The sequence below is a fragment of the Malurus melanocephalus genome, unplaced genomic scaffold, assembly GCF_030028575.1.
Source record: "Malurus melanocephalus ecotype Western Australia unplaced genomic scaffold, MMel_1.1 scaffold_513, whole genome shotgun sequence".
NCBI classification, from domain to species: domain Eukaryota; kingdom Metazoa; phylum Chordata; class Aves; order Passeriformes; family Maluridae; genus Malurus; species Malurus melanocephalus.
This window is the reverse complement of record NW_026623745.1, coordinates 224,547-249,916: the sequence shown is the minus strand read 5'-3', so window position 1 is coordinate 249,916 and position 25,370 is coordinate 224,547. Positions and strand designations below refer to the sequence as shown.

Below are 25,370 nucleotides of genomic sequence, written 5' to 3'. Positions count from 1 at the left end.
GTAGTCTTTCTGAATTTCATAGCCTTTGATTTCTGTGTTACAAATAAACTAGAGCTCTGCAAAGAACAGGATGCATTCAGTATTTAGCTATGTAGGGTTTGGGATGATTTTGGAAAGGGTGTTCATCTGTACAGGTTTTTATGGTGTATGCAATATTTGTAAATAATTTGGTGTTACTTTGTCCTGTAAGAAGAATATGAAACATGTCACATAATGACAAATAATTGTATTTTATGGTGATATCCTTGTAAAGTAAATAATTCTTCCTGTATCTATGGAATTGCATTAGTATTGCATGTGTTTTGGACTGGAATTACTTGAACCACAATTTTACCAGTGAGTCAGAGATATCAGGAGATTTAGAGATGAATCAGAACAGCAAAATAACATGATTGCAGCAGAATTCGATCTCTAGTACATGTCAGTGTTCGGTAAAAATTTAAAAATGCTCTTTTTTTCCTAGTAAATGTTCCTTAGACTTGTTTAGACTATTGATATAGAAATCACTTAATGAAGGAGATTTTGTTTTGCTCTATTTTTTTTCAATTCATTTTAATATCTTTTTCTCTCTTTAAAAAGTTCTGGTGTATCTGTCCCGTGAATCATCTTCTGTATCGCCTTGAAGCTGATTCTCGGCCGGTGTCCCGGCGCATYGTGAATCTCCTGCTGAACTCCTTCTTCCCCATTAACCAGCCTGAGGATGTGTGGTGTGAGCGTTGTGTCACTCTGATCCAGATGAACCCAGCAGCAGCCAGAAAGTTCTATCAATATGCTTGTGAATTTACTGCCCCCACCAATATAGGTAAAGTACAAAGCCTTGTGAGTTTCTGGAATTACTTATACCACACCATGTCAATGCTTTTTTTGTAACAATGGTATACTATTGTTGCTAGATTTTTTCATTTAACGTAGTATTAGTTCACAGTTTTTGAAATTCTTGACATCAGCAATAAGCACTGGCAAAGTCATCAGCTTTTCCAACAATGAAGAGACCAAAGGTTTTAATTTCTGCTCTTAGATGCTGTACTATACACTCTAGCCTATGGTGGTACCTGGTCCCTCTGTTCCCCTTTCTCCCCACATGTACCTTAAAACTATCTCAGTTGATACCAATTTCTCCTGTAGAAATAGGAGATTTCCCTGGTGCCTTCCCTGGTGATTTGAGATCTTCATGTGAAACATCCTATGGAAGCTGAAAAAAAAAATATTCATGCCTGATAATCTGGTTATCTGGGATTTGTGGATCAGTATTTTCAAGATGCTCAGAGAGAATCTAAAAAGTCCTTCAGTAAGCTTCGGAAAGTTTCAGTGAAAGGGTCATGTACTGCTCAGAATGTCACTGCTTTTTAGATAAGTGCTTTTGAACCAAGTAAAATCAGGAAAAGTTTTTTTCAGAAGAGTTCTGAGAAAACCCAAGTAGTTAGCATGGAATGGCTTGGGTAAACTGCCCAAACCAATGCCTCTYAGCTGATTGCTTTGATAAGGTAGTTATGAAATCACATTCTGAAATCAGCTCATTGTACTTCCACCAGTGTGGGCATAACCCTTTCACCTTTTCTAGAGCCAAGCTCCTCATTCAGGAATGCAGTGGTTGGGCTATGACATCCTTTCCAAAGAATGGAAATTGATATAGGAGGGAATGTTTTTATGAACGTGGGTCATTAAGTAAACAGCTTTGCCAGATGAAACTTAGGAGTTGTGGGAGCTTCCTCTGATTCTGGTTTGATAAGGTGGTGGTTATTTTTGGGGGTGTTTTTTAGTAAACCAAAAAATTACAGAATCTGATGATAATGCTTCCATTTCTTCTTCATACTTGAAGATATAAAACATGTTCATATTTTTTCCATTTCCTTTACAAGGAATTTTTCTCCATTTTTTCCTAGTTGTTTCTGGTTCTGTTGCCTACTTTTACATACTGGCTTTCCAGCATTATAATTGGAAGCATTTATTGGCAACATTCTTAGCAAATAGTAAATGTCTATTTTATTCTTACTCTATTTAAATGCAGCTAAATTGATGCTCACTATTCGGCGCTGCTTGAATGCCTGCATCCAGAAAGAGAAACTTCATGACAGTTTGGATAAGGATGATGATGATGGTGACAATGGAAATGAAAAAGAGAACACAAGTGTAAGAAAGTTCACTTTATGCTCAATTCTGTTAAATTATTTTCAGTGGTGCTTAATTTGAGACATAGSTAGTTGATAATATGACAGAAGTCTAAAGGAAGGCCCCTGGACATTGGTTAAATTGGAAGGGGAGAACTGCCATTTTTGGGTTTTCATGTCGTGTGATAGCAGAAGTTCAAGTAGTTTGAATAAGATATAAGRAATATGAAGCATCTTTTAAATTAATAGTTGCCTAATTCCAGTACTAATTATAAATTGGTTTGGTTTTGCAGTTATATTATTTTAAAAATTACCATTGCAAGGTATGTGAAGTTACAGAGAGAGAAAGACTGAATTGTGGAGTTCATGTTCTACAGCAGCCACAATGCCTTTATAAAGTGAATAGAAGGGTTTTCAGTGTTTTTTAAAGCCTTGTATTAACTTAAATTTCTATCTGAAAATATAACATCATCTAAGCATTTGTATTTCAGGTATTGGATAATGTGTTGTCAGTRAATGATGTGGCCAGTATGGCCAGTTTGTTGGAGATAACTGTGATACTATGGAGAAGTATCTACAAAGCACTAGATCACAATGAAGATGCCAAAGATTATGCTATCAAGAAGTTTGCTTCTGTACTTCCTCAATATTTTAAAGTATTTCAGGTAAAGAAAGTCTAGATTTTCCTATATTTTCTTACTATTCTCTTCAGATGTTTTCATGTTTTATGTCTATTATCTACTATTATGGTGTTAAGTATTCTTTTTCATTGTGGCTATGAACCACAAACAACAGCAAGTTTCTTGGAATTCCACAGATAGAATTCTTAAACTGCAGTGTGTGTCTAATGAACCATTATCTAAATAGTCAGCTCAGAAAAACTTATGCAATAAATTGCTCTCCTTGTAAGGTTTTTCTAGAGCTTTATTCTTTTGAATGCTTTCAAATTTTTGGAAAACATTAAATGCAAGTGTGCCAGTGAAGAATAAATACTCTGTTACATGAGAATCCATGTTTATTTACCCATTGTGTCCCAGACTCTTCTACCACCACCACTTCTTGTCATTCAGCTGCATCTGAAGCAGCTGAGGCTTTTCACTGAATATGAGCTGGCAAGGTGCACTTGCAGCCCAGAAAGCCMAACGTGTCCTGCTGACCTGCTTGAGTCAGTCCAGGGGAGGCCACCAAGATGATCAGAGAGATGGAGCATCTCTCCTAAGGGGAAAGGCTAAAAGAATCGGGATTGTTCAGCCTGGAGAAGAGAAGGCTTAGGGGTGACCTAATTACATCCTTTCAGTGCCTGAGGGAAGCCTGCAAGAAAGACAGAGGGACATTTTGCAAGAGAGTGTAGTGACAGGAAGAGGAGGAATGGATTGAAACTGAAAGAAAGCTTTAGATTAAATATTAGGAAGAAATTCTTTATTGTGAGGGTGGTGAGACACTGGAACAAGTTGCCCAGAGRAGCTGTGGATGCCCCATCCCTGGCAGTGTTCAAGGCCCTGTTGGATGGGGCTTGGAACAACCTGATCTAGTGGGAGGTGACCCTGCCCATGGCAGGGTGGTTAGAACAAGATGATCTCTAGTGTCCCTTCCAACCCAAACCATTCAGGTTTCTGCTAATTTGAATCTACTCTCTAGTCATCTCTTGGTGCACTTATTTATTGCTTTGGTTTGATATAGACAATTAATTAAAATCAGTCATTTAAAAATTTTAAGTTTCCTTGCTTTAATTGTTTTAGTGTTTTTCTTAAGGAGGATGCTGTCATAAGAGTGGCCAATAGTGGCTGCTGCACCCGTAGTACACTTTAAAGGATTACCTGCTGGATGTGTTTTTTTCAGTTGATGGCTTTTATGCTGAAGTATCCTGAATTATGGTGGCTGTTGCACTGCAACTTTGCTTTAGATAATCAGGGAGTGAAAAGCAGTTCATTTCTGTGTAATATTCTGTAGCACCAAATGCTTTCTACCATGAAAGCATTTGGAAGTTGTCAAAGACATTCCAAATCTTTTTTGGTAGAAGCATGCCTTCTGAAAGCGTGTGGTGAACAGACAAGAGATACAGCTTTAGCAAGCAACCTKTTTGACTTTGATATTCTTACCGTGAGTAAGCAGCTTGGATCTAGGACCTGTCATCAGAGGCTTAGTTCCTAAAAGGCTACAGACTGAAGCAGCCTGTCTGTTTCCTGAAAAAGCTACAAATACATTTGAAAAGTTCTTTTAAAAATATGAGCTTTAAAAAGGGTTTTAGATCTTGGCTAAGTAGGTGACAATTTCATTTAGCTTTTTTTCATGAAGCTTGGACATAGAGATAAACCATTTTTGAAGAGTTCTTAATATAAGTTGGTTTCTCTATAACCTGGGTGAGGTTATGTTGTGGCCTGACCATGAATTATGACATGTTGTAATGAAWAATAGTGCATTAAACATTACCATTGTTATATGAGAACCCTTTTCTTTAGAGTCTTTTTACTAAGTTTGTGATGTGAATGAATATTCATTTAAAGAACTGGTCACTTGAGAGAATTCGATGGTCGTGGTTGTGCAATTAAACATTAGGCACTACTGGAAAAAAAGGTAGAGCTGCTCTTTCTTTTGCAATGATTATTAATCTAATTGAGCCATAACTATTCATGGTGATTGTTCTGGTGGTTTGTCAGAAAGCTGAACGATACAATAATCGATAATTGACCTCCAAAAATAGCAATCAGACATTTCACATTGCAGGTCACATACTGTTTTGAGCTTCTTTCAGTTCCATTTGTAGTGAAAAAAAGGAAATCCTTAATCTGAGAAAATGTAAATGTATTTTTTCAGTACTCTCTTTAGTTGTGCTTGAATGTGTGTACCTGTATGTTACTGTCATAAAGTGTAATTCTTTTATCCTAGGACGAGCGTTGCACAACTCCATTGGTTATTCTGGCATCCTTTCTTCCTCCTGCTGCTATTCCTACATTCAGGTACTGTTTTGAAATCCAAAATGAGAATGGCAAGAAATTTCTTGTTGTCTGTATTTGTTAATCTTTTACAACTTGATGTATTAGATGTCCATTTGGATAACTTAAGCTRCTATAAAACTGTGATAAGTTAGGAAAATGTGTGATGTCAGAGTCTGTCTAAGCCATTGGTGAATCTTTTGTTTGTATCATACTAATTGTTTTTCTTTGGATTTTTCTGCACTTGTGGGTGTAAAGTTAATGCATTTCTTTATCTTCTGTTTTCTTTTAAGCTGTGGTGTGATTTCCAGGCTCAGAAATATTAACAGTGGAGCTGACCAAAGCAAATATTCGACCCTGATCGACTGCCTGTGTCGCTGGGGTCAAGTGGGACACATTATGGAATTAGCCTCTGATTGGCTGTCTGACACACTCACCCCAAGAAAGGTGTGCATATGCATATGTCAGGGAATTAAGAAATTGCCAGATTGCATTAAGGCATCCTGCTTTTTTTTTTTTTTTTTTAATGCAATAAGTCTTTTTAATGCCATATTATTCTGCTTTGCAATTAGTTCTAAAGTCATTGTTGTACTGATTTTATGCTTCCTTATTTAGAGCACTAAAACACCTAGACGTCGAGTGCGTATCCACGTAACACATGAATCAAAGCCAGGCTTAGCAATTGATTACCTTGAGTATTTGTTGACTCATCCTGTCAATCGTGGTTGCCTCCTTTCTGTTCCTAAAAAGAAACTGAAGAAGCTTTTGAAAATCCTCCATGCTGCAGAGGTAGTTTTCTCCTTAYCGCGAACAGTGCTTATAAAATAAGTTCTTAACATCATATGTTGTCTGAGTCAAACTAAAGGCCTGCAAGAACCAATAAATTATATTTGTGATCCCCTCTCCCTTYGTAAAAAAGTTTTCCCTTTGATTTGTACTTCAAACAAATACTCTGAACTAGCAGTCCAGTGATTCACAATTATTTATAGATGGCAGATTTTAACCAGCTTGTCAGTTTTAGAAAAGTGTCTCAACATTTTTGTGGTCTAGTGTTGAGTGTTTTAAGGGACCTGACTTTCAGAATATATGAATAAGAAATAGTCTGAATATCAGTTATGGCGTTGCCAAATGGAAATAATTCAAGGTATCTTTGTTGCTCTTTTGGGGTTGGTGCTTTGTTGTTTTTATGATTTTTGGGTTTGTTTGGTTTTTTTAATCTTTTGTTTAAAACTGTTGGGGAAAGAAACATTTGAAAGGATTTTCTGAAAAATGTAAATGTAAACGTTGATATTTCAGAGGGTTCTTGGCTCAATTCTGAAAGGAACGGATACACATTCTGGTAGATGGACTCAAGCAACCAGCCTAAGAGCATTCAGCCTCTTTTGCAGGTTGAGTATTCATCTTCAGCACAAGGTAGGTTATAGTTTTCCAAAATAAGCTGGAGTTACAGTTTACAGTATAAGGAAATTCCAAAACAACTGGAAAGACAATTGGTAAATTTCCTTTTGGTTTCTTTTCAGTTTTCTGAAGAAGGAGAAGATTACCTCTCACTTTTGAAGGAGACAGGTGCTTGGATAGAAAGTCAAGTTTTACCTTTTGTACTAGCAAGTGATCAAGAGGATGGTATTTCAAAACACAGTGATCTTTCTGAATCAATTATCCAGGTTAGAGGATTCTTATAAATCAGCTGCTTTCCATCTGAAAAGCTGTATGTGTAGCAATTTGTGTGCAGACAAACTGCCCTGGCATTTGTGTCCTCACTTACAGTGTCCATTACCCCTGATCTTGATTTGCCCTTCAAAGAAAGTATTTRATGATATAATGTGGGTGGGGTTTTAGATAGTTCTGAATTGTTTTCTGTGGCATTCCTCTGACATATCATTTAACCCAAGGTGGATTTTAGCACTGAGCTTTCACCAGATTTTGGTGAAAGGAAAGATTTGGCTAACTTCAGTCCCAGTCAGTGTCCTTGAACAATCTAGCTCACATACAGACTGATTACAAGGTCTCTATTCTGTCTGTACCTCTGTCTCCTAATCTGTTTAGTATATAATGTCTGTGTCTCTTTARGGGAAAGCTCTTTTTGTCTGCTGGTTTTCATTTTGCTATTCAAGGCAGGTATAGATGTCATATTTTGCCTCAGTAAATGGAAAGTATCAATGCCTTTGATCTGAGCCTGAGTAAAAAAGAGAGGATTTACTGTCTTTTGAGAAACTGTTTATTGTCAGAAAGGGCAATGGAAACATTTGGAGGACTGGTTGGAATTCGTGCTTTTCAACAGTTCTGAACTGAATAACTCCAGTTAGATGCAGCTTTCAGGGCACCTTGGCTAAGATTTCATGGTTTTATTATTTTTAAGTTTTACTGAATGGTTATTTTAGGTAAAGTTTGTGTTTCATATAATTTTACATCTCTTCTAGACCTACCTGACAGTATGTAAAGATGTCATAATGGTGGGCCTGGGAAATCTCACGTTTCAAGCACGCCTTTTAGATATGGCTCTYCTGATTCTGCAAACAGGTACCCTAATTTGTACTTATAGCAACATCTTCATTTATACTTAGCTTTTGTTTCTTGTATAATCAATCTTAATCCCTAACTTTCAGAGGTTGGAGGGAACACTGGATTCATACTTTAAATAATAATTGAATGGTATGAAAATTTCAGCTAAGGGTGCTCAGAAAGTAAATAGATTTTCTACACTTGCGTATCACTATTTGATATATCTGAGTTTTATTCTAAGCTTGTACCTGATGAATATTACAACTTTTATATTGTGATATTTATCTTTTCTCTAGAGAGAGGTGGCTTTTGTGCTCCAGTGTTACTGTGTGCTCTAAAAGAAATTACTGAAGCTTCTTTAACTCAGAATACTGAGACAGATGAAGTGACAAATCTTTTCCACACTCTACAGAACGTCTTTCAGAAAATTTTAGAATGTGTGGCACATAGACTTAAGAAACAACAGGAAGAAGGGATTCAGGTATCATATTAGAGTTCAAATTGCTACCTAATGTGTAGATGAATCCATCATTTTTATGGAAATATGTTATACTTAGCCAATGTGAAGTTGTTACCTCACTATTACCTACTGTTTGAGTAGACATGGTTAAATTCTCAGTTATATTTTCTGAGTTTTCTTGTTAACAATTTTTTTTTGTCAATTTTGGTCTCATGACAGAAGAAGCAGTAAATTGCAGAACAATGCATTCTGTTGCCARTGATCCTAGACTGTGCTAGTACTTCTAGGCTGTTAATCTTATCTGCCATTAGATGAACTTTCTCAATCCAGAGCAAAAGATTTGTTTATATATATTATGATCTTGGGAGGGATCAGATTATTTATTTCTTTTAGCCTGAATGACACCAATGTCAAAATATGTATGATGTTCTAAAATTCTTGAAAATCTCACATCTTCATAGAAAAATTGACTTGTATTTTAGAGCAATACTAGATAATAGTGAAATGGGTGGATCACTGTGGGAAATTTGATGAGGCTACTTTTCAGGACTTCTGAAAAACATAGATTTCTTTTTTGTAATAGCTGTTGCTTTGTTCATTTGTCTCAAATTTATGAGTAGACTTCTGAAATGTTGCTGATTTCCTCTCTGATCCCAAGTGACCTAGCATGTCAAAAGCTTTCAAGGTGTGGTCTGCACTTTTTTACAGAGAGGCTTGCTGGTGTATTTCAGTTATACTCCAGCAATCTGAAAAAAAAGAAAAAGTGTTTTTCTTTTTGGTTTTAGTTGATTAACTCCATTCAGATGCCTCTTGGAGAATTCATCCATGCACTGCAGTCCTGGCATTCCTCAATCCCAGCAGTTCACCGGGATATACTCTCCACTCTCTTGGCTGCAATAGTTGCAGAGATAAATTGTGTGCTACAGAAGGTAAAGTTAATCCTGATCTTCTTTCTGTTTAACACTTTCTGCTTTTTAAATGTTATATTGGAATGACAGAGCTTTATTCAAAAAATTGATCTTTGTATTGCAGATGAAAATTCTGTGGTGTTGGCATGGAAAAAGCAGGAAATTTTATTTGCTATAATTTCATATTACGGTTCATCTCCCAGATTTCTGACTACAGCTGTGTAGGAACAGACTTGTCCTGATACCTTTTTCAGTATCTGCCTCTGACAGAAGAACTTAGAAATCAGGCAGTGTTAGAGTTTAACCGCATGGGTTCCGGGATATTCTCTCCATGAGCTTTTGTACTGACTCTGGCTGGGAAGGAGTCAGCTTTCCTCCTTGCAGTCCCTGTGGTTCTGTGGTTGGCATTTGTGGCTAAAACACTGTTGAGGACACACCAGCTCATTTTGGCTGTTGCTGAGCAGTGCTTGCAGAGTGTCAAGGACTTCCTGTTCCCTTTGCCCTCATTCAAAAAAAAATAAATAAAAAAAAATAAAAAAAATAAAAAAAAGAGTAAGACCATGGGTGGGTAAGAGGCTGAGAGGGGACGGAGCTGAGGCCATGGACCCAAACTGATCAAAGGCTTATTCTGCACATGTGATGTTAGGTTCAGCAAGAAGAGCTCAGGAAAAGGAGGACAAGGGCTTGTTTTAAACCTACCTCACTTCATCTCACCCGGCATTAGGGAACTTAGGAAGTGAACCACTGATGTCTGATAGATTCCCATTCCCTGTTCTTGGAGTGGTCCCAAAAGGTTCTGTAGTCCTGCTTCAAAGCAGGCTGATATCCTGCTTGGCACTGATCACTTGTGCATTCTCTGCTCCAGTTCAGAGACATTTCACATGCTGCTTTTTTTTAATTGGTTCCTTTGGTTTTTATGCTGAGGATTTCCAAATATCTGATTTGAGTTGCTTTGGAAAGTAAAGAAAGGATCTCTGATACTGAAAGGAATATACAGACACAGGCTATTTTATGTTCTGAAAGTCCAAGGAACCATTACTGTACTTGAAGGAGAAGAGTAGCATTCCCACTACATGTTTATAATGCAGGTAGTGTTAGGAGCAAATAAGATTGATAAGACTGGAAGCTTTGAAAACTTAACAAGGAAGAGCAGAGGTGCTTTAGGAGAGGCTGTACTCTTGCCGTGGGTGTTGGATGTGTGGGAAGCAGTTGCCAGAAAGTACCACAGAGCTGCTGCTGAGGTTCTGTCACAGGAGGCACTGGAACAGTCCCAGATGTTTACCTGCAGATATGAATGGATCAGCTGAGAGGCTGTGGGGTGACAGGAGCTCTTTACAGATGATGCAGAGTAAACATTTATGAGCTTGAATGTACTGCAGATTCATACTCATAGATCATGAGTGTTCATTCCAGTTACTCATCTGAGCTGGGGTTTTCCCTGCCCTTAGGTTATTGTAAAGCAAAATTCAGTTCTAACTGAATATTTGTCATGCTACTCAGAACTTTATACCAAAAAGAGCAGGTATTCAGAAAACCACTGTCACTGAAGTTATATTTAGAAATCATGTATGCACACTTCARCTTGGAGCCACAGAGGGGACTCATTTGTGTTTAATAGGCTGTGCCTTCATAAAGGGTGACCACCAGTGAAGTTAAATGAAATGTCTAGTGGGAACAACTGCAGAGAATGTTTGCCTTGGTACAAGTGCTGTTTATGAGGTTAGGTTTCAATCTTWCTAATTTAAATTAGTTTTCTTTATTTGGACACAACACAGTTGGATTAAAGCTGTTCAAAATATACTTGTAAATGTTCTAATTGTCTAAGGGATGGGTCCTGGTTAGTGTAATTATTGAAGTACATTATTCTGCATRCATATCTTTCTTGAGCTATAACGGTTGTTGACTCTTTTTCTTTTTTAGGCTTCCAGTGAAAAAGACTTGACTATACCAAAGACTGTTTCAGACCTTCCCCCTGTTTCAAGCTGTTTAATGACTGTAATTATGAAGTCAGTTAATGTTATCAGGTAAATGTTTCTATATTAATTTGTCCAAGGTTGTTACTAATATAGGACAGGTTATATGTTGTCAATAAAATTTTAATTTCTAAATTAAAATAAATTTTGAACTAGTTGCTTTCTAAATTTATCTGCACAATTTCATAATCTGYTTTTCTTGTCATACTGCCTGTAGGTATTGATTGCTGGGGTTGAGTCCATTTTTTTAACGAAGAGCGCTTCTTCTTTACAAGACTGTTAATCATGATGAGTTTTTTAATCATGCACCTGGACATGCTTCTTTCATAAGATACTTAGAAAGATGAGTCCCCTCAATACAGAGATATTAAGATGAGATAAAATATTTGCCAGAAATAGGAGGAATTCTTTAGTTGAGCATCTGCAGTGAGGTGACATTTACCTATGGCTGCATTATAGTTCCAGAATTCAAAATAGAAAGTATTTGAGTGCTAAAAGCCTCCAAAAGTGAGCTTATGTTATTTATTTTTTAAGACTTAAACCGTGGGACATTTATTTGCTGTATTTAGTGGGAGCCCAGAATATGTTCTAAAATTGTCACAACTTAATTTCATTTTGCTCACTTTGTTCATACTCAGTTTTTCTTTACATGACTGTACACACTAGACTTGTTTTAAAATTCTAAAGGGGCTTAGAAGTCTTGTCATTCTTCTGATTTACCACAACTAAYTCCTATTCTTAACTTCCTCCTCTGACAGGCTCTTAATATCCCTCTCTGCTGTGTTGAGGTGTTTTGTTCTTCTCAATACTTCTCTAATTGTAGTTGAACTTGCAAAACAAAAAAGAGCCCAGCAACAGTCTAACCCAAATCTTATTCTTCTGTGAGGCAGCAGTTCTCTGTCAAAGTGTTCTATTTTAGTGAAACAATTATTTTACATGTCTCTTTTGAAAAGAGATGCAGAAAACCAATTAATTTTTCTGAAACTTGTAGTGATCAAGGTGAATATTGTCCATTATTGATGGAGAAAACTGCAAGTTTGGACCAAATTGTTTCTGATTATTTGGGAAAAAATGTGTCTGTCTTCCAGTATTTATCTTTTTGGAGCAAAGATCTAGGAGGTAACTTCCATCTGGTTCTACTGGTGCCTCAGAATTGAGACAACTTTTCAGGCTCTTTCATAAATCTGTATTGATAGTCCATAATCAGAGTCCAGTAATAAATCATTCAGTTTCTTAGAAATCTTTGTCAAYGTCAAAGCCTTTGATGTTACAAAATCTGATGTGAGCTTCTATTCTGTGAGCTCACAGTCATGTTGCTCTGAGCTCTGCAAGATCTATTTTATTTTCAGTACTAACCAGTCACTGTCTAGCACTGAAYTTTGGTCCCCTTAGCAGTGATAATACTTGGGAGGCCTGGCAATACCTGTTCAATTGTGTGAGTATCCTTGACTTGAGTAGGGAACTATCTGTATAGGAAACAATTACTTACCTCTGAACCTTATATGTATTTTTAAATAGCTTATTGTTCTGTTTTATCTTTGCCTGCAGGCTCATGTGACCCTTTTTCAGGGGGAGGTGGGGAAAGGCATCTGCAGTGAGTCTTGTTACAGGTTAATCAAATTCCAGTGTTSCTTCATGGAGGTTAAGAGTGTGCTTAGTGACCCAAAGAATGATAACAATGAAGTCAGGACTCTGATCCGACTACTATCCAATAGCAATTTAAGAGCAATGTGAAAAGGAATCAGTGCTTGGTCACTTTAGTCCACAATGATATAATAAAACCTGTGTAATACATGAGCAACTCCATAATGCTTATTTCTGAAGCTAAAGATTTTTCATCTTTCTCCGCTCTTAGAGGCAATATTTGAATTTCTGTGCCACTGAATTGGTTCTTAACTGCGTATTTCATTTTGATATCTTAGCACAATAAAGGCTTGAAGAAAATTGAAGTCAGAACTGGCTATGTATGATGTTCAGTTTTCATAACAGATAGTAATATTGCTAAAGGTATTTTGAAATATTTTAGGGAAAGTTATTGTAACATTGCTGCTCTCAGTTTCCCCTTTAATTCTTCATCGAGCATTTAGCTTTGTGCTCTGAGGAGTATCAGGATTACGGATCTCTTCTATCTCTTTTATCTCTCTTGTTCTTTTATTTTTCTTGGATTTTGAGAATTRCTTCTGAGTTAAATTTGGGGGTTTTGCCACAAACACTAATGACCAGTTACTGTTTGCATTCTGTAATATTGACTTATTCCCTACTGCAGTTTAGTTTGTTTGCTAGACCCCATCTGTGACTCTCGTTTCATTTTTCTTAACTGGTCATACATCCCAAAACACCACTAGAGTTTTCTGGTAATATTTTCATCTCTTGCTAAAAGTGAGAAAATCTCTTAAAATACACGTTGAGTTAGTATTTTACAATTAGCTGTTGTCATGGTTCTGTTATTCTGTCCAAAGTTTCAGTAACTAAAATGTTATTTGGAAGTGTTTCAGGGTGTGTTTAGGTAAAAACGATCTTCACTGGGTTGTAATTGGAAAACCATCTATTTTAATATTTATGAGAAACACATTTAAGGTGAAAATGTTAATTAAGCATAAGTAGGTACTAGCAAACCAGTGGAGTCATAGAACATATTTTGTCAAACTTCAGTAGAAATTCAAGTTAGAAATTTCGATGCAAATTTTRTGAGTTAAATTCTAGTACAACCAGTAGTTTCTCCATGGATTGACTTTCCTAAAATATACCACAAGCTCTTTATTTCTCTTAACAGCCCCTTTTTCTGTTTGCAGGCTTTTTGTTTTCTCCCCAAGTAATTWACCATTCTGCTAACTTTGATATTCTCAGTTCTCAGAGTAGCACATMGTCTTCAGTTGCCCAGTCACCACTCCTTTGTCCTGCTACGGTGGCAGGGTAGTATAATTACAAACATGTTSCATTCTATTATGGTTTATAATATATTTTTTTCTTTTTTCCTTAGGTCAATTTTAAATGAATTAATGGAGTGCATTCTCTCTGAAGAAATTGAAGGGATTTTTAGTCTAACAGCTACTCTCTGCATTGTGATTATAATTAAAGGTCAGTCAAAACATTTTTGTCCTCTTTCCATCTTTCTTTTTATGTACTACATTGAAATACACAATATTAATCTGGGACAGTGAAAATCCAATTTAGAATCTAATCTTCCATTAAGCAATCTTTAAAGTTATTCTATTAAAATATGGAGAGAGGGATGTTTTTTTTGATAAATCATGATTGTTTGTCCAACATTTCAACTCACTTCAAATAGGTAAGCACAAAACTTCACTCCTAAAGGATATTGCACCTGCCATTCAAAGGAAACTGATAACATGCGAGTATGCTGTGACAGGAGAATCCAGCAGCACTGAAAGGTGAGTGTGCTGTGGGAAATGAGCACTAAGCTCTCCTGTCCCTKCTCTGCAATAATTGGCTCTGTTCTGTACTTACATAATACTGTTAGAGAATTCTGAGTGGTTGATTATAAGGTTTAAAATGCTGGGGGGGAAAGGGTGAGGTATTGAAYGCAGCAGAGTATTAAATTTCCTGCCCTTATATCTGCTGTGATTGCAATCTTTACATATTTAGCTTGGGTGGGGTTTTTTTCCATTTAATTTGAATGTGTTATCACTTGATCCTGTATATTGCAGGATTCAGTTCTGAAATCCAGGTCTGTTTGCAGCAGGGGTAGAACAAAGCAATAGTCTGGTTACTATTTCTAATTACTGGAAGGTTTTCTCCCACGTGTTGGCATTAGCCATATGAATCCAAACCTATGCAGACAGTAAAACTTTAACTGAATATGACAATGACTTTGAGACCTTTACACAGGTGATTTTATTTTGCTTTTTTTTGGGGGGGGGAGGGATTTCAAGTGTCATATCTGGTGTATCTTTTGTGATAAGTTTTTTGAAAGTGATTTGCTGCATTGTATTTGCAATCTCAGGCCTGTCTAAGATGGAGAATCATGATGAATGCTTTAACCTTTAGTGTATCAAACTTGCTTTAGTCTTAACATTTGTGAATGTCTGATTTCTGCCTAGTTATTGACCTGCCCATGGAATCAAAAAGTGTGCAAAGGAGATATTATAAACACAAATACAGAATGTGAAGAAAGCAGACTGTGGTTATGGACATTAATCCAAAATTAGTGATAAAGTTTGTAATACACCACAGGGGGCTGAACATGCAGAGGCCCTTGCAGTTCTTCATTCTTCAAACTGATGATCCTTACTATTCACGCAATGAATGTAGCATAGACAGATTAAAAANCCCCACAACTAAAAAGCTCCCAAAAAATCCAAAAAGCACAACTTCATTTATTCAACAGTTTCTTGCATGGCTCTCCCAGCCTGAGCACACTTGCACACTTCCCCAGGTGTGCTCTTCTGGTGGATCCCTGGCCTGAGGCACATGGTTGTCTGGCATTTTAGTGACATGACATAGACATTTGGTGACTGAGCTGTGACTCCATCAGAGGATGGAGCTCTGGGGTCCCTTCCATTACCTGAAGAAACCTGCAGAGTTCCTTGGCTGTGAACAAAATGTCCTTTAGCTGGACCCAGCATAGAGACAAAATCAAACACAAATAAACAAAACCCYGTTTTTTTCTCCATGTAAGCATTGGGTTGTCCTACTAGAATATTTTTAACAATAATAATAATTATTACCTGGGAAAAAAAAGGAGAGCGGCAGGGTATCGTGGTTCAGCTTGCACTTCTTTTAATCAAGACACTAGAAAATGCTGTGAAATTAAAGTGAATCTTAACATGATTAAATAAATAGGCACATTAAAATGAATAATTGCTGCCACTTGAGAGCACTACTGACTATAAATTTCAGTGAGAACACAGATAATTGCTTTATGAATCTATATGATTGTCTCTGCCCAGTGAACTGGGACAAATCAACCAACATGTTGGGGCAGATGAAGAGAGTAAGATGCTACACAGTGTTTTAATTTTGTGATATATGACTGGCTATCTTTGTCTAATACCAACCCAGGAGACAGCTGCAGACAAAATTCAAGAGTGAGGAATGTGAACGTGATAACGAGAAGATTTTTTGCAAGGATTAGGATTGCAATTTGATAACAAAGTTCAGAAGCTATCACACAGCTTTGCAAAATTTGGGAGAATTTGTATTTGCACAGTTATGTTGGGGATTCTTTTCCCTCAAGAAGTGCAAACTAACTGATGCTGGAAAGGCTTGGAGGAGGTTGTACAGTGATTAGGTTTTGCATGATGAATTAAGGCTGTTTGCAGCCTCACAGCTAAGACAGAATGTCAGACTAGGCTGGGTCTCTGGTGGCTTCTGACGTGCCATTTGTAGTGCTTTGCTACTTGTGTGCTAATGTACAGCTAAAATGTGATTATACATAGTCTGAAATGTGCCCTGTTATTTGTAAGCTATTTTATCATCCTACCCCACTTACCAAACACCAAATTTTAGTTATGGTATGCTGCAAGCTAGATCTCTGGTCATTAATTTGAAGACAGTCCTCTAACACACAGTGCTGTGCTGCTGCTTGCTAAAATACATTATTGGGTTTTAACTCATGCTTAATAATATTATTATTTTTTCCTTCTGAATGCATTATCTCCTAATAACTCCTCGAGGGATTATTTTATTTAATACCCAGGTATACCAGGAAATGGTGACATTCTTTAATTTCCCAAGAGACTTGGCATTCTGTGCCAGTGTCTTAACTTCAGACTTAGGAGTAATCTATTACATATTAGCAATGAAAGAAAAAAGTGAGAAAGCTGTCTGGYGTGGTAATTAAACTGATGCACTTATACAAGGAATTGTTGCACTAATTCAGAAGCAAAACTTTTCACTGTAATTTACTCTTTGCTCTTCAGCTGAGCTAGTGGTTTCAGATGGTYCTGTGGGTCTATTAATTTTAAAATGCTGTTCAGTGCATTTAAAAATTGTGGACAACATTCTGAATATTGAGAGAATTTCCTCAAGAGTAATGGCGCACATATTAGTTTAGTTTATAAAATGCAAATATTTATGCTTAACAAAAAATGCAGATAAAGCTGTCAATGCAATCATTTAGAGGCTAGAGAAAAATGTCCCATGCTGTGTAAAACCTAATGTGCTATAGGATAATAACTTTTATTTATTACTGTGTATTTACTTTAATTASCATTTTGATATATGAGTATTAGAATTTAAATTTAGCTAATGGCTGTGCTGAAAGATATTTCTTTATCATTTAGCTAGCTCCCAAATTCTTAATTGCACTCTCATTGCATCTGTAAATAATGGCTCTTGAATTGTTTTGGCATATAGGTCTGGGTATGATTTCTCTGCCACCCATCTGTAAGTTCCCTAGAAATGTACTTGATAAAACGGACTTAAACTTATCTGGGAGGTGCACAGTTATCCTGAATCGTGGCTTTTGTCCAATGTGCCAATGGTCCCACATTACAAATCTATTGTTTCATTACTGTAACAGAAGAAAATTTMTACAAAGCAGCATTGTGCCTAAACCCACAGAACTTAACTAATTTTCCTAATTCTATAGAACCTTATAGTACTATTTTACTTTGACACTGGAGCTTCATCCTGGCTCAAAGGCTGCAGCACTGGAGAGAGGAGCATGCAATTAGAGATGAGAGTCAGAATGGGACTCAGAGGAGTGTGAGGGCAGCTGAAGGAGGCAGCTGCTAATAAGGATAAGAAAAAAACTTCAGGCTTGGAAAAAAGTTGCCACAGGTGAGGATAAAAATTATCAAGGCTGAAGAGTGAAGGAGAAATGAAGAAAGTAAAAGAATAAAAARTGGTTTTAGAACGCATTATCTGTAAAGGATATCACTGTGTTTGAAAAAAGGAGTGACAATGCTGCGCAGAAAACGAGTGGGTTCTTAAACTACATGATAAAATTTTAGAAAATGTGATTGAATTGACACTGTAATTTAAACTGGCTTGTTGTTGTATTCTATAGACAGAGATGATCAACAGAAAAATGGAAAAGCTGAAAGAAAAAGAATCCAGCAATTTCAAATGTAATTTGTGAAGGCATTTTTAATACCTAAACTAATATGGACTAACTGGTCAAAGAAATCATGTGGTAGCTGTACTCTGAGAATCAAATAGTTGAGGATTGATTTGGCATTTAGCATTTCTAATTCTATTATGCATTGTTTTATACCATTTCAGATTCCTGTGTGAATCATCTCTGAAAATTTTGGATGAGTTTTTGAATTCTTGACCACGCAGAAGTTTTGTTGTGAAAATTGAAGGCAGATGTATYGCTTTTTACAGAACTTACTTTGTAAATTTGTGAATTGTTTAAGGTTTTCTGTTATTCTGTACATTTAAAGCAAGCAAAATGTATAAAAGTGTRTATAGAAATTATGTAATAGTAAAGATTTTTCAACAGCTACAAAGGGGTTATTCTGTATAACTTGGGAGGAGTGTAAAATCAGTGGTTTTGTATCTTTGTTTTTGTAAAACAAATAATAATTGTATCATAGTCTCAGAAACATCTGAGTTCACACATAACCTCAGTCCCTGGGAAGACTAAAACATATTCCTAGGGGTCATGGAATTATTTTAAGACATGTGAGGGACAAATTGGTGATTGGGAATAGGCATAGTGGTTTTACCCAGGGTAAACTCTGCCTACCCTGCCTGATTTCCCTCCGCTTTGTAGAAGAGAGAGCAGAGAATGTCCTGTTCCCTGTCATTGGCAAAGACTTTTACACAGTCTTATACAGTATCCTTTCAGCCAAATTGGAGAGAGAGATGGGCTGGATGGGTAGACTTGGAAGGTGAGTGGGAAAGTGTCTGTACCATGAGACTGGAAGAATTATCTGCTATGGGGTGAGATTGGCAGCTGTGGCTGTGCCCTGCTGCCAGCGCTGGTTGGTGACAGGGTRAGTGGCTGCCTTGGACTGATGGCAGATTACACCAGCTGGGAGCCATGGCTGACACTCAGGGGCATCTCCTGATGCTCAGCAAAGACCTGCTCCTGAAGGACAAATCCTGCACTATCCATGGAGCAACCTGCACAAGGGCAGCTTCTTGCTGCCTCCTCCTGCCTGCAGGACGGTAAAGGAAAGACTTCCCTTGGAGGGGCACATGGAGGAGAATATGAGGCAACAGAAACAACTTGCAGCAAGACAATTTCTTGTTGGACATGAAAAACAATCGTTATGAGAGTGAATTGAACCTGGAAATGGAACTGGAATAGGCTGCTCAGAGAGGCTGTGGAATACCCATCCTTGGAGATGTGCAAGACTTGGCTGACAAGGAGGGCTCTGACCATCCATCATGTCATAGCTTTGGAGTTACCCCTGCTGTGCTAGGAATCGGACCAGATTCTCCTCTGAGCTTCCTCATAACTTGGATATTCAGGTGATTCAGTATCCAGTACAGTGGGGGGAAATGGTTTAACTATTAACCATAGACTTGATTAATATCTAAATTGTTTTATATTTAGGTATTTTTAAAAATTATTGCTATTTTTGTAAGTTAATACAAATAATGCAGGTAATGCAGGCATCTAAGCCACTTATTTCATTTTCTTCATGCAACCAGATGCTCTTCCAAGACTAAAAGAATGCTGATTCCACAATATTATTTTGCCTTAATGGAGATTCCTGTAACTTACCTGTCTGAGCTCATGGTATTGTTCAGGCCCAGCCAGCAACCGGGCACCACCCAGCTGCTCCCTTACTGCCTCCACTCCTTCTGCCGCAAGGGCAGGACTGGAAGGGTAAAAGTCAAAAAGAAACTGTTTAATAATTAAGGAAAAATAATAAAACTTATTCAAATTGTAAGGAAAATAGGAAAAAGGAGAGGGAAATAAAGCCACCCAGCCAGTCCCGGAGTGGTGTCCCCCACAATCTGCCCCCCAGTTCATTGCTGAGCATGCTGTCATATGGTGTGAGGAATCCCTTTGGTCACTTGGGGTCTCCTGTCCCAGCACTGTCTCCTCTGTACTTGYGGTGCACTCCCAGCCTCCTTAGGGATGAGGTGAAAAGCAGAGAGGCCATGATGCTGTGTAAGCCCTGTTCAGTGATACCTAAAATATCCCTGTGTTATCAGCACTGTCTCCAGAACAAATCCAAAATGCAGCCCCATGCCAGCTCCTGTGGAGGAGTTTATCTCAGCCAGAAGTACAGCTCCTAATGCTTTCCTTTTGTCTGGTTTAGGAGATTTAATAGGAATCTGTAGAAAATGATTCAGCCATAGACCAAAGTCACATCCTCCAGTTTAGACCTGGAGGCCTGGACATATAGCACTTAGTTATCTGCAATTAGGTGAAAAGGTTCTTGGGGTGGGCCTGTGCAAATGGCTGTTGCATCTCCAGTGTTGCTGAGTGGCACTGACACAGAAGTTTACCAATCTGGCCAAATTAAGACAGACTCTTCATTCTTGATTAAGATTTGTGCGAAGCTGTACCTCCCATCTGTAAATCAGTATCATCTGCTGTGCTGGTTTTCCTACTGTGATAAGAGACTAAGATTTTTTTARGTATATGCTCTGTGCGATGAACTGCCTTCATCCTGCTTTATATCAGATCACTACCTGACTTTGGTACACAAAACTTCCCTACTGGATAAAGCTGCTTTAGCTGGAATGTTCATATTTAAAAGCAATGCAGTTGTTAATAAACAACTGGCAAGCTTTGCAAAAGGGTAGTCTGTATGTGCATGGGTTCATGAGTTCCAGATTTAGCTCATCCACAACAGTGGCATGACCAAAGGGAACTAATGCTGCCCAGCAGGTAGCTGCAGATCTGCCAACTGTTTATCTATCAACATCGTCATAAAARCTGTGTTCTTTGGCCTTCATTCTTCTACATCTGTTAACAGGCAGGTGTTCCRGTAATGACCTTTTAAATCTTCTGATTATACAAATTACTCAATGAGTAKGTAAATAAGTTTCTTTTTTCTGCTGCTCAGTCTCTCAGTATTTGCTCATATCATTAGATTAGAAAAGAATTCAAATTTACTGCCTTGTTTCTCCTCAGTGTATAATTTTGCTTTTTTCAGTTTTCATGGAATTCACGTACAGATGCAATACTCTTGCGCCTGAAAGAAATAAAGGTCGTTCCATTAACATGAGAAATATGCGGATTACTTTGGAAGAAGTCAGAGGTGATATTGGTAGGAAGGGTAAAAAATTTGAAGATAAACTTTTGTCTTCCTGGTGGCTGGTACTCAAGTGGTTCTCAAGAGTGTTGAAATAATTTYCTGTTTATCCTGCAGCTGGTGAACATATTTCATCTCAATTTCTAGTCCAGCTCTACTAAACTGCTCTGCCATGAAAAAACATTGGCTTTCTGCAACACAAATAATGGTGTTATTGGGATTCCTTGAGCCAAGGTCTGTCAGGGTTTTCTCCTTAGGCCTTTGTGGCAAATTTCATGAGAATACCAGAGGAGTTCTATGTTTTACTTGCTGGTCTCATTGCAAGCTTTAGTCCTGTAAAATTTTAAATATATAGTTTCCTTCTGTTTGGATGATACAAATAAATAGGACGTTTCTTAAGCTATTATCTTCTGTAAACTTGCAAAACAGATTTGTTTCATCTTATTAATCAAAAGTTCTGTTGGGGAAGAAGTGGTACTTTTTGGGTATATTTGAAAACTTTCCATAATCTTAAGATAGGCCTTTTGATATCTGTTCAACTTTTTCAAGAAGTTGACCTGATTTTGTGTAATAAAATTGCTTGAAAAATGAGTAAGAAAACACTAGAAAAATACTCCTTTGGGCAGTTGGCACTGGCAGGTGCTGGTGATGAAGAGCTCCCTGCAGAATAARTATTCTGGTCACAGTTGTAGCTGTGAGTGGCATGTCTGGAACTCTTCCCTTTGTGCATAYACATTCAGGATCAATAATACTGAAGAAAGCATTAACTATATAGTATTTTCAGTAATTATCGTTGTTTGTAAAGATTCAGGTCCTTTTTGTGATGACAATGTTCATTTGCTTTGTTGTTTGGATGGGAAACAAAGCCCAGCATCTGCCACCTATCACAGCTTCAACTTGTGAGCTGAGGAAAAGCCAGGAAAAATGCTCAAGCTTCTTAGCAAATAAATGTCTTCAGGTATGGATCCAAGCACACAAAACTCCAGATTTGCCAAGGAAATTTAAAAAATCCACCTTGTGCCTGCTGTTTACTCTCCATGAGAGCTGCAACTCACTTTACATTTAAACTCCCGTGTGCTGCTCCTTTCTAGTGCTTTGGGGTCTTCTGACTTACAGAAGGAAATGGGAGAGAGTAATTTTGACAAAATCTTTCACCTCCCTTGAGAGATGCATGGTGAAGGACACACAGCGAAGGATAATGACTGAAATGTGAAACCATGACACACAGCAGTGAACTTTCCATATTTGCTGATCTGCTCCAGTGTCTTGCAAACCAAGAGCGGTGCATTGTGTCCAGCTGTGCCTGTGCCTGGAGCCCCTGCCGTGGCAGCTGCCCATWTCTGAGAGAAGAGCTGGCTTAGTGCTGGCACCTTGACAAGCAGCTGGCCAAGCAGCTTTCAGGAACAGCTGCAGAACATTCCATGGGTAGCCAGCAGTTCTCCAGGTTCATTAAGCCCTTGCAAATAGGCACAGGTCTTGCCTAATCTGCTTCAGGTAAGAATTCTTGATCCTGGCCTCTGTGGCTGCCTGTCTGAGCATGACCTGAGGCTAAGCCCCAGGCTTCAAACAGTTGTATAATTTCAGCTTTCATTTACTCAGTAATCACTGGGTTTTTTTACTCAGGTTATTCAGCATAGATGTGTTCTTGGTCTTTTCTAATCAGAGTCCCTCATCTCTCTCCAGTTCCTCATCATGGTTCTAGCAAAATTGCAGAAATTATATGCTGTAGCACTGAGAAAACTTTAGCAGTGGAAATCCATTCTCTACCTGTCAGTATCTTTTAAAACAGTGTGGCTGTAGGAGTTCTGTTACTTTTATTTTCTTTACTGCTCATGACTCTAGGAAGTATAAACTGTTACCAGGCCTTTYCTCTCGTGTCAGTCTTTTTAACCAGAGAACCACCTTGTTCTTAATAACGTGACTTGGTTCTCAAACACGACAATTAATTCATGGCATTTACGTTACTTGACGCCACTTTACTAGATTCTTCCTATGTAAAATTCTATTTTGTTTTATACCCTATCAACTTGTCCCAGTTTCAAATATGTGTTCAAACTTCATTAGTTTATACTTACTTGTTGTGCTGTCATTAAAATATTAAGTCAGATGCTGTTCCAAAACAGCAGTTAGTAATTACTTTTCAGCCTAATCTCGTTCCCTCTTCCATTCAGTTGGTTCCTTACGCATCTTACTACACCTACAATAAATCTTGTCTTGGCTTAATACATTTTTATTATGCTGCAGTAGCAGATGTTCTGTTGTAAAGCCTTACATTTTAAACAGGTACTTTTTAGCAGTTCTTCCTGGAAAGGCACATGAATCCTGTGTGGCCACATGCCCACATCAAACACATGGAGGATAGAGCCAGCCCAGCCTCCTTTTGAGTTCTTTACAGTGTGCAGTGGTGTGTGCTTCCTGCCTTTTGGGGTAATTATTAACCACTTAGATAAACTGTGTGTGTTAGCACAACTTTCATCTGAATAAAGAATATTGATTTGGCTTTTTTTTCTTTTATTCCTACTGTAACCATCCTCACTTACCCACTGCTTAAGATGGTACCTGAGCACCAGCTTCATAGTGAGAAATTCAGGCGTCATGCACGGATCTTTCTGAAATCTTGCCATGGTCATTAAAAATAGGTGTTTGCAACTTTATTTTCTCACAACAACATCTAAAGGGAAAAAAACAGCATTGGTAAGAGCCTACAAATTCAATTAGACCAGTCTAGGACAGTACTTAGAAACAAAATAAAACCAAAACAGAACCCAAAGTAACTCTACCTCCTGCTCTAGTTCTATTTAAGGACAGTGTTAATGTCCTGTGTTGAAGGAAAAGCTCCTGTATAGGCTGATTTTACTCATCACACTGCCAAAAACTACGTCCTTTCTTACACCATCCTCAATGGTTGGACACTACATACCCAGACATAGGAGAAAGAAAAGGCTTTTACTCAGCATTTTCTCAGTTCTGCACAAAGAGAAGTTCCAAGGCTTGTCCTGCATTTAAAAGTGGTCCTTTATTAAATAGGATCATCCTTCCTGACAAAAATAGTTGCCTTTTTCTCATTTTCTGTTCCCAGGTTCCCTCTCATGGGTTGCTCTCTTGGTCTGCAGGACACTTGTTTTCATGAGGCTGTCCCCACATGTTGTGTAAAACACTTGTTTGCCAGTTCTTGAGCTGGTCACTGGACAGAGCAGATGAGTTTGCCTTGTGTACAAGAGCTCCTGGGGAATGTGCAATGACCACAATAATCTCTAATCAAACTCAAGGGCAGTAGCAAAAATGTCTGAGATGGACACTGCATGGAATGCTCTATGTCCCAAGAATCTGATTTTTAAATGTAAGAAGTTAAAGGTGGATTTACTATCGTCCAGGTCAGATTTTTTTCCTTTTGTAGGTGTCTYCTATTGTCAGAATTTTAGAAGTTAAGATTATGCTAGGGCTCAAAAAGAATGTAAAACCAGTCCATCTGCAATGAAATTGAGAACTGTTTGATTGAAGAAAGAGATCAAGGGATCTCATTACAGCCTCCTGGTTCTCTGATTTGATCTACACTGGAATTGACAGCAAACTTTGGCTCCTAAGCCATCCATCAGAGGTCAGCCAGGCTCTGAGGGATTCTTATCTTCCCGGCTGAGATCACAGAGCCTTAAACTGCCTGAGTAGCACATAAAGATCAGGGAACCTAGCCTGCAGTTTTTAATTTATCAGTGGATCATGATGCATTGATTGAATGCTTAAAAGCAAGCCTGTTTCAGTGTGATCTAATATTAGAAAGCACTCTGCTATCTGATGAGAGGCTCTCCAGGGCAATTAGCACATCTGAACAGGTGTGATGCTTTTGACTGGAAATAAATTGACTTCGTGGAAAAAAATACATATGGAACCAGCTTTTTCTGTTTGGTTGGTTGTTTTTTTTTTTGTTTTTTTTTTTTTTTTTGTTGGTTTGTTTGTTTTGTATTTTTTTTTTTATTTATAGTGAGAGGGAAGCAAAGAATTCTGTTTTCACAAACCTGCTGTGAAGACCATCTTCATCCTCTTGGCTCTCAACCTTCCTGTTGCAGTTCCAGTTTAGGACAGCTCTTCTATCTCTAATTTTATTCATCTGCTAATGAAAGAAAATGCAAGTTGCAAGTTTATTTTTTTTCCTAGCTTTTTTTTCTAATTGTATTTAATGTGATTCTTGCCAGTAGAATTTTATGTCTTTACCACTTTTTCACCATTTTATTCCTTTTTTCATTGGCAATACAGGAGATGAAATGATAAAATAATAAGTATCAACCACACACCTGAGAACAAGAACCTTGTTCATCTATATGTGTGCCTCTTCATCATATCCAGTAGAAGCTCTATTAT

The 25,370-nt window shown here is 37.7% G+C and overlaps 1 protein-coding gene across 2 annotated transcripts in view; it reads left to right on the top strand.

Moving 5' to 3' along the window:
* NCAPG2 (non-SMC condensin II complex subunit G2) overlaps positions 1–24,879 on the top strand; it is a 48,730-nt gene extending 23,851 nt beyond the window's left edge. For both annotated transcript variants that reach the window (XM_057381518.1, XM_057381517.1), the window contains 15 exons: positions 580–802; positions 2,009–2,130; positions 2,600–2,773; positions 4,995–5,065; positions 5,335–5,488; positions 5,657–5,830; positions 6,338–6,454; positions 6,562–6,705; positions 7,462–7,561; positions 7,840–8,024; positions 8,789–8,932; positions 10,832–10,935; positions 13,865–13,962; positions 14,174–14,276; positions 18,073–24,879. In XM_057381518.1, the coding sequence (XP_057237501.1) occupies positions 580–802; positions 2,009–2,130; positions 2,600–2,773; positions 4,995–5,065; positions 5,335–5,488; positions 5,657–5,830; positions 6,338–6,454; positions 6,562–6,705; positions 7,462–7,561; positions 7,840–8,024; positions 8,789–8,932; positions 10,832–10,935; positions 13,865–13,962; positions 14,174–14,276; positions 18,073–18,124 (1,965 nt within the window). In that variant the 3' untranslated portion in view covers positions 18,125–24,879. The remainder of the gene's footprint in view (positions 1–579; positions 803–2,008; positions 2,131–2,599; positions 2,774–4,994; positions 5,066–5,334; positions 5,489–5,656; positions 5,831–6,337; positions 6,455–6,561; positions 6,706–7,461; positions 7,562–7,839; positions 8,025–8,788; positions 8,933–10,831; positions 10,936–13,864; positions 13,963–14,173; positions 14,277–18,072) is intronic.
* The last annotated feature ends 491 nt before the right edge of the window (positions 24,880–25,370 follow it).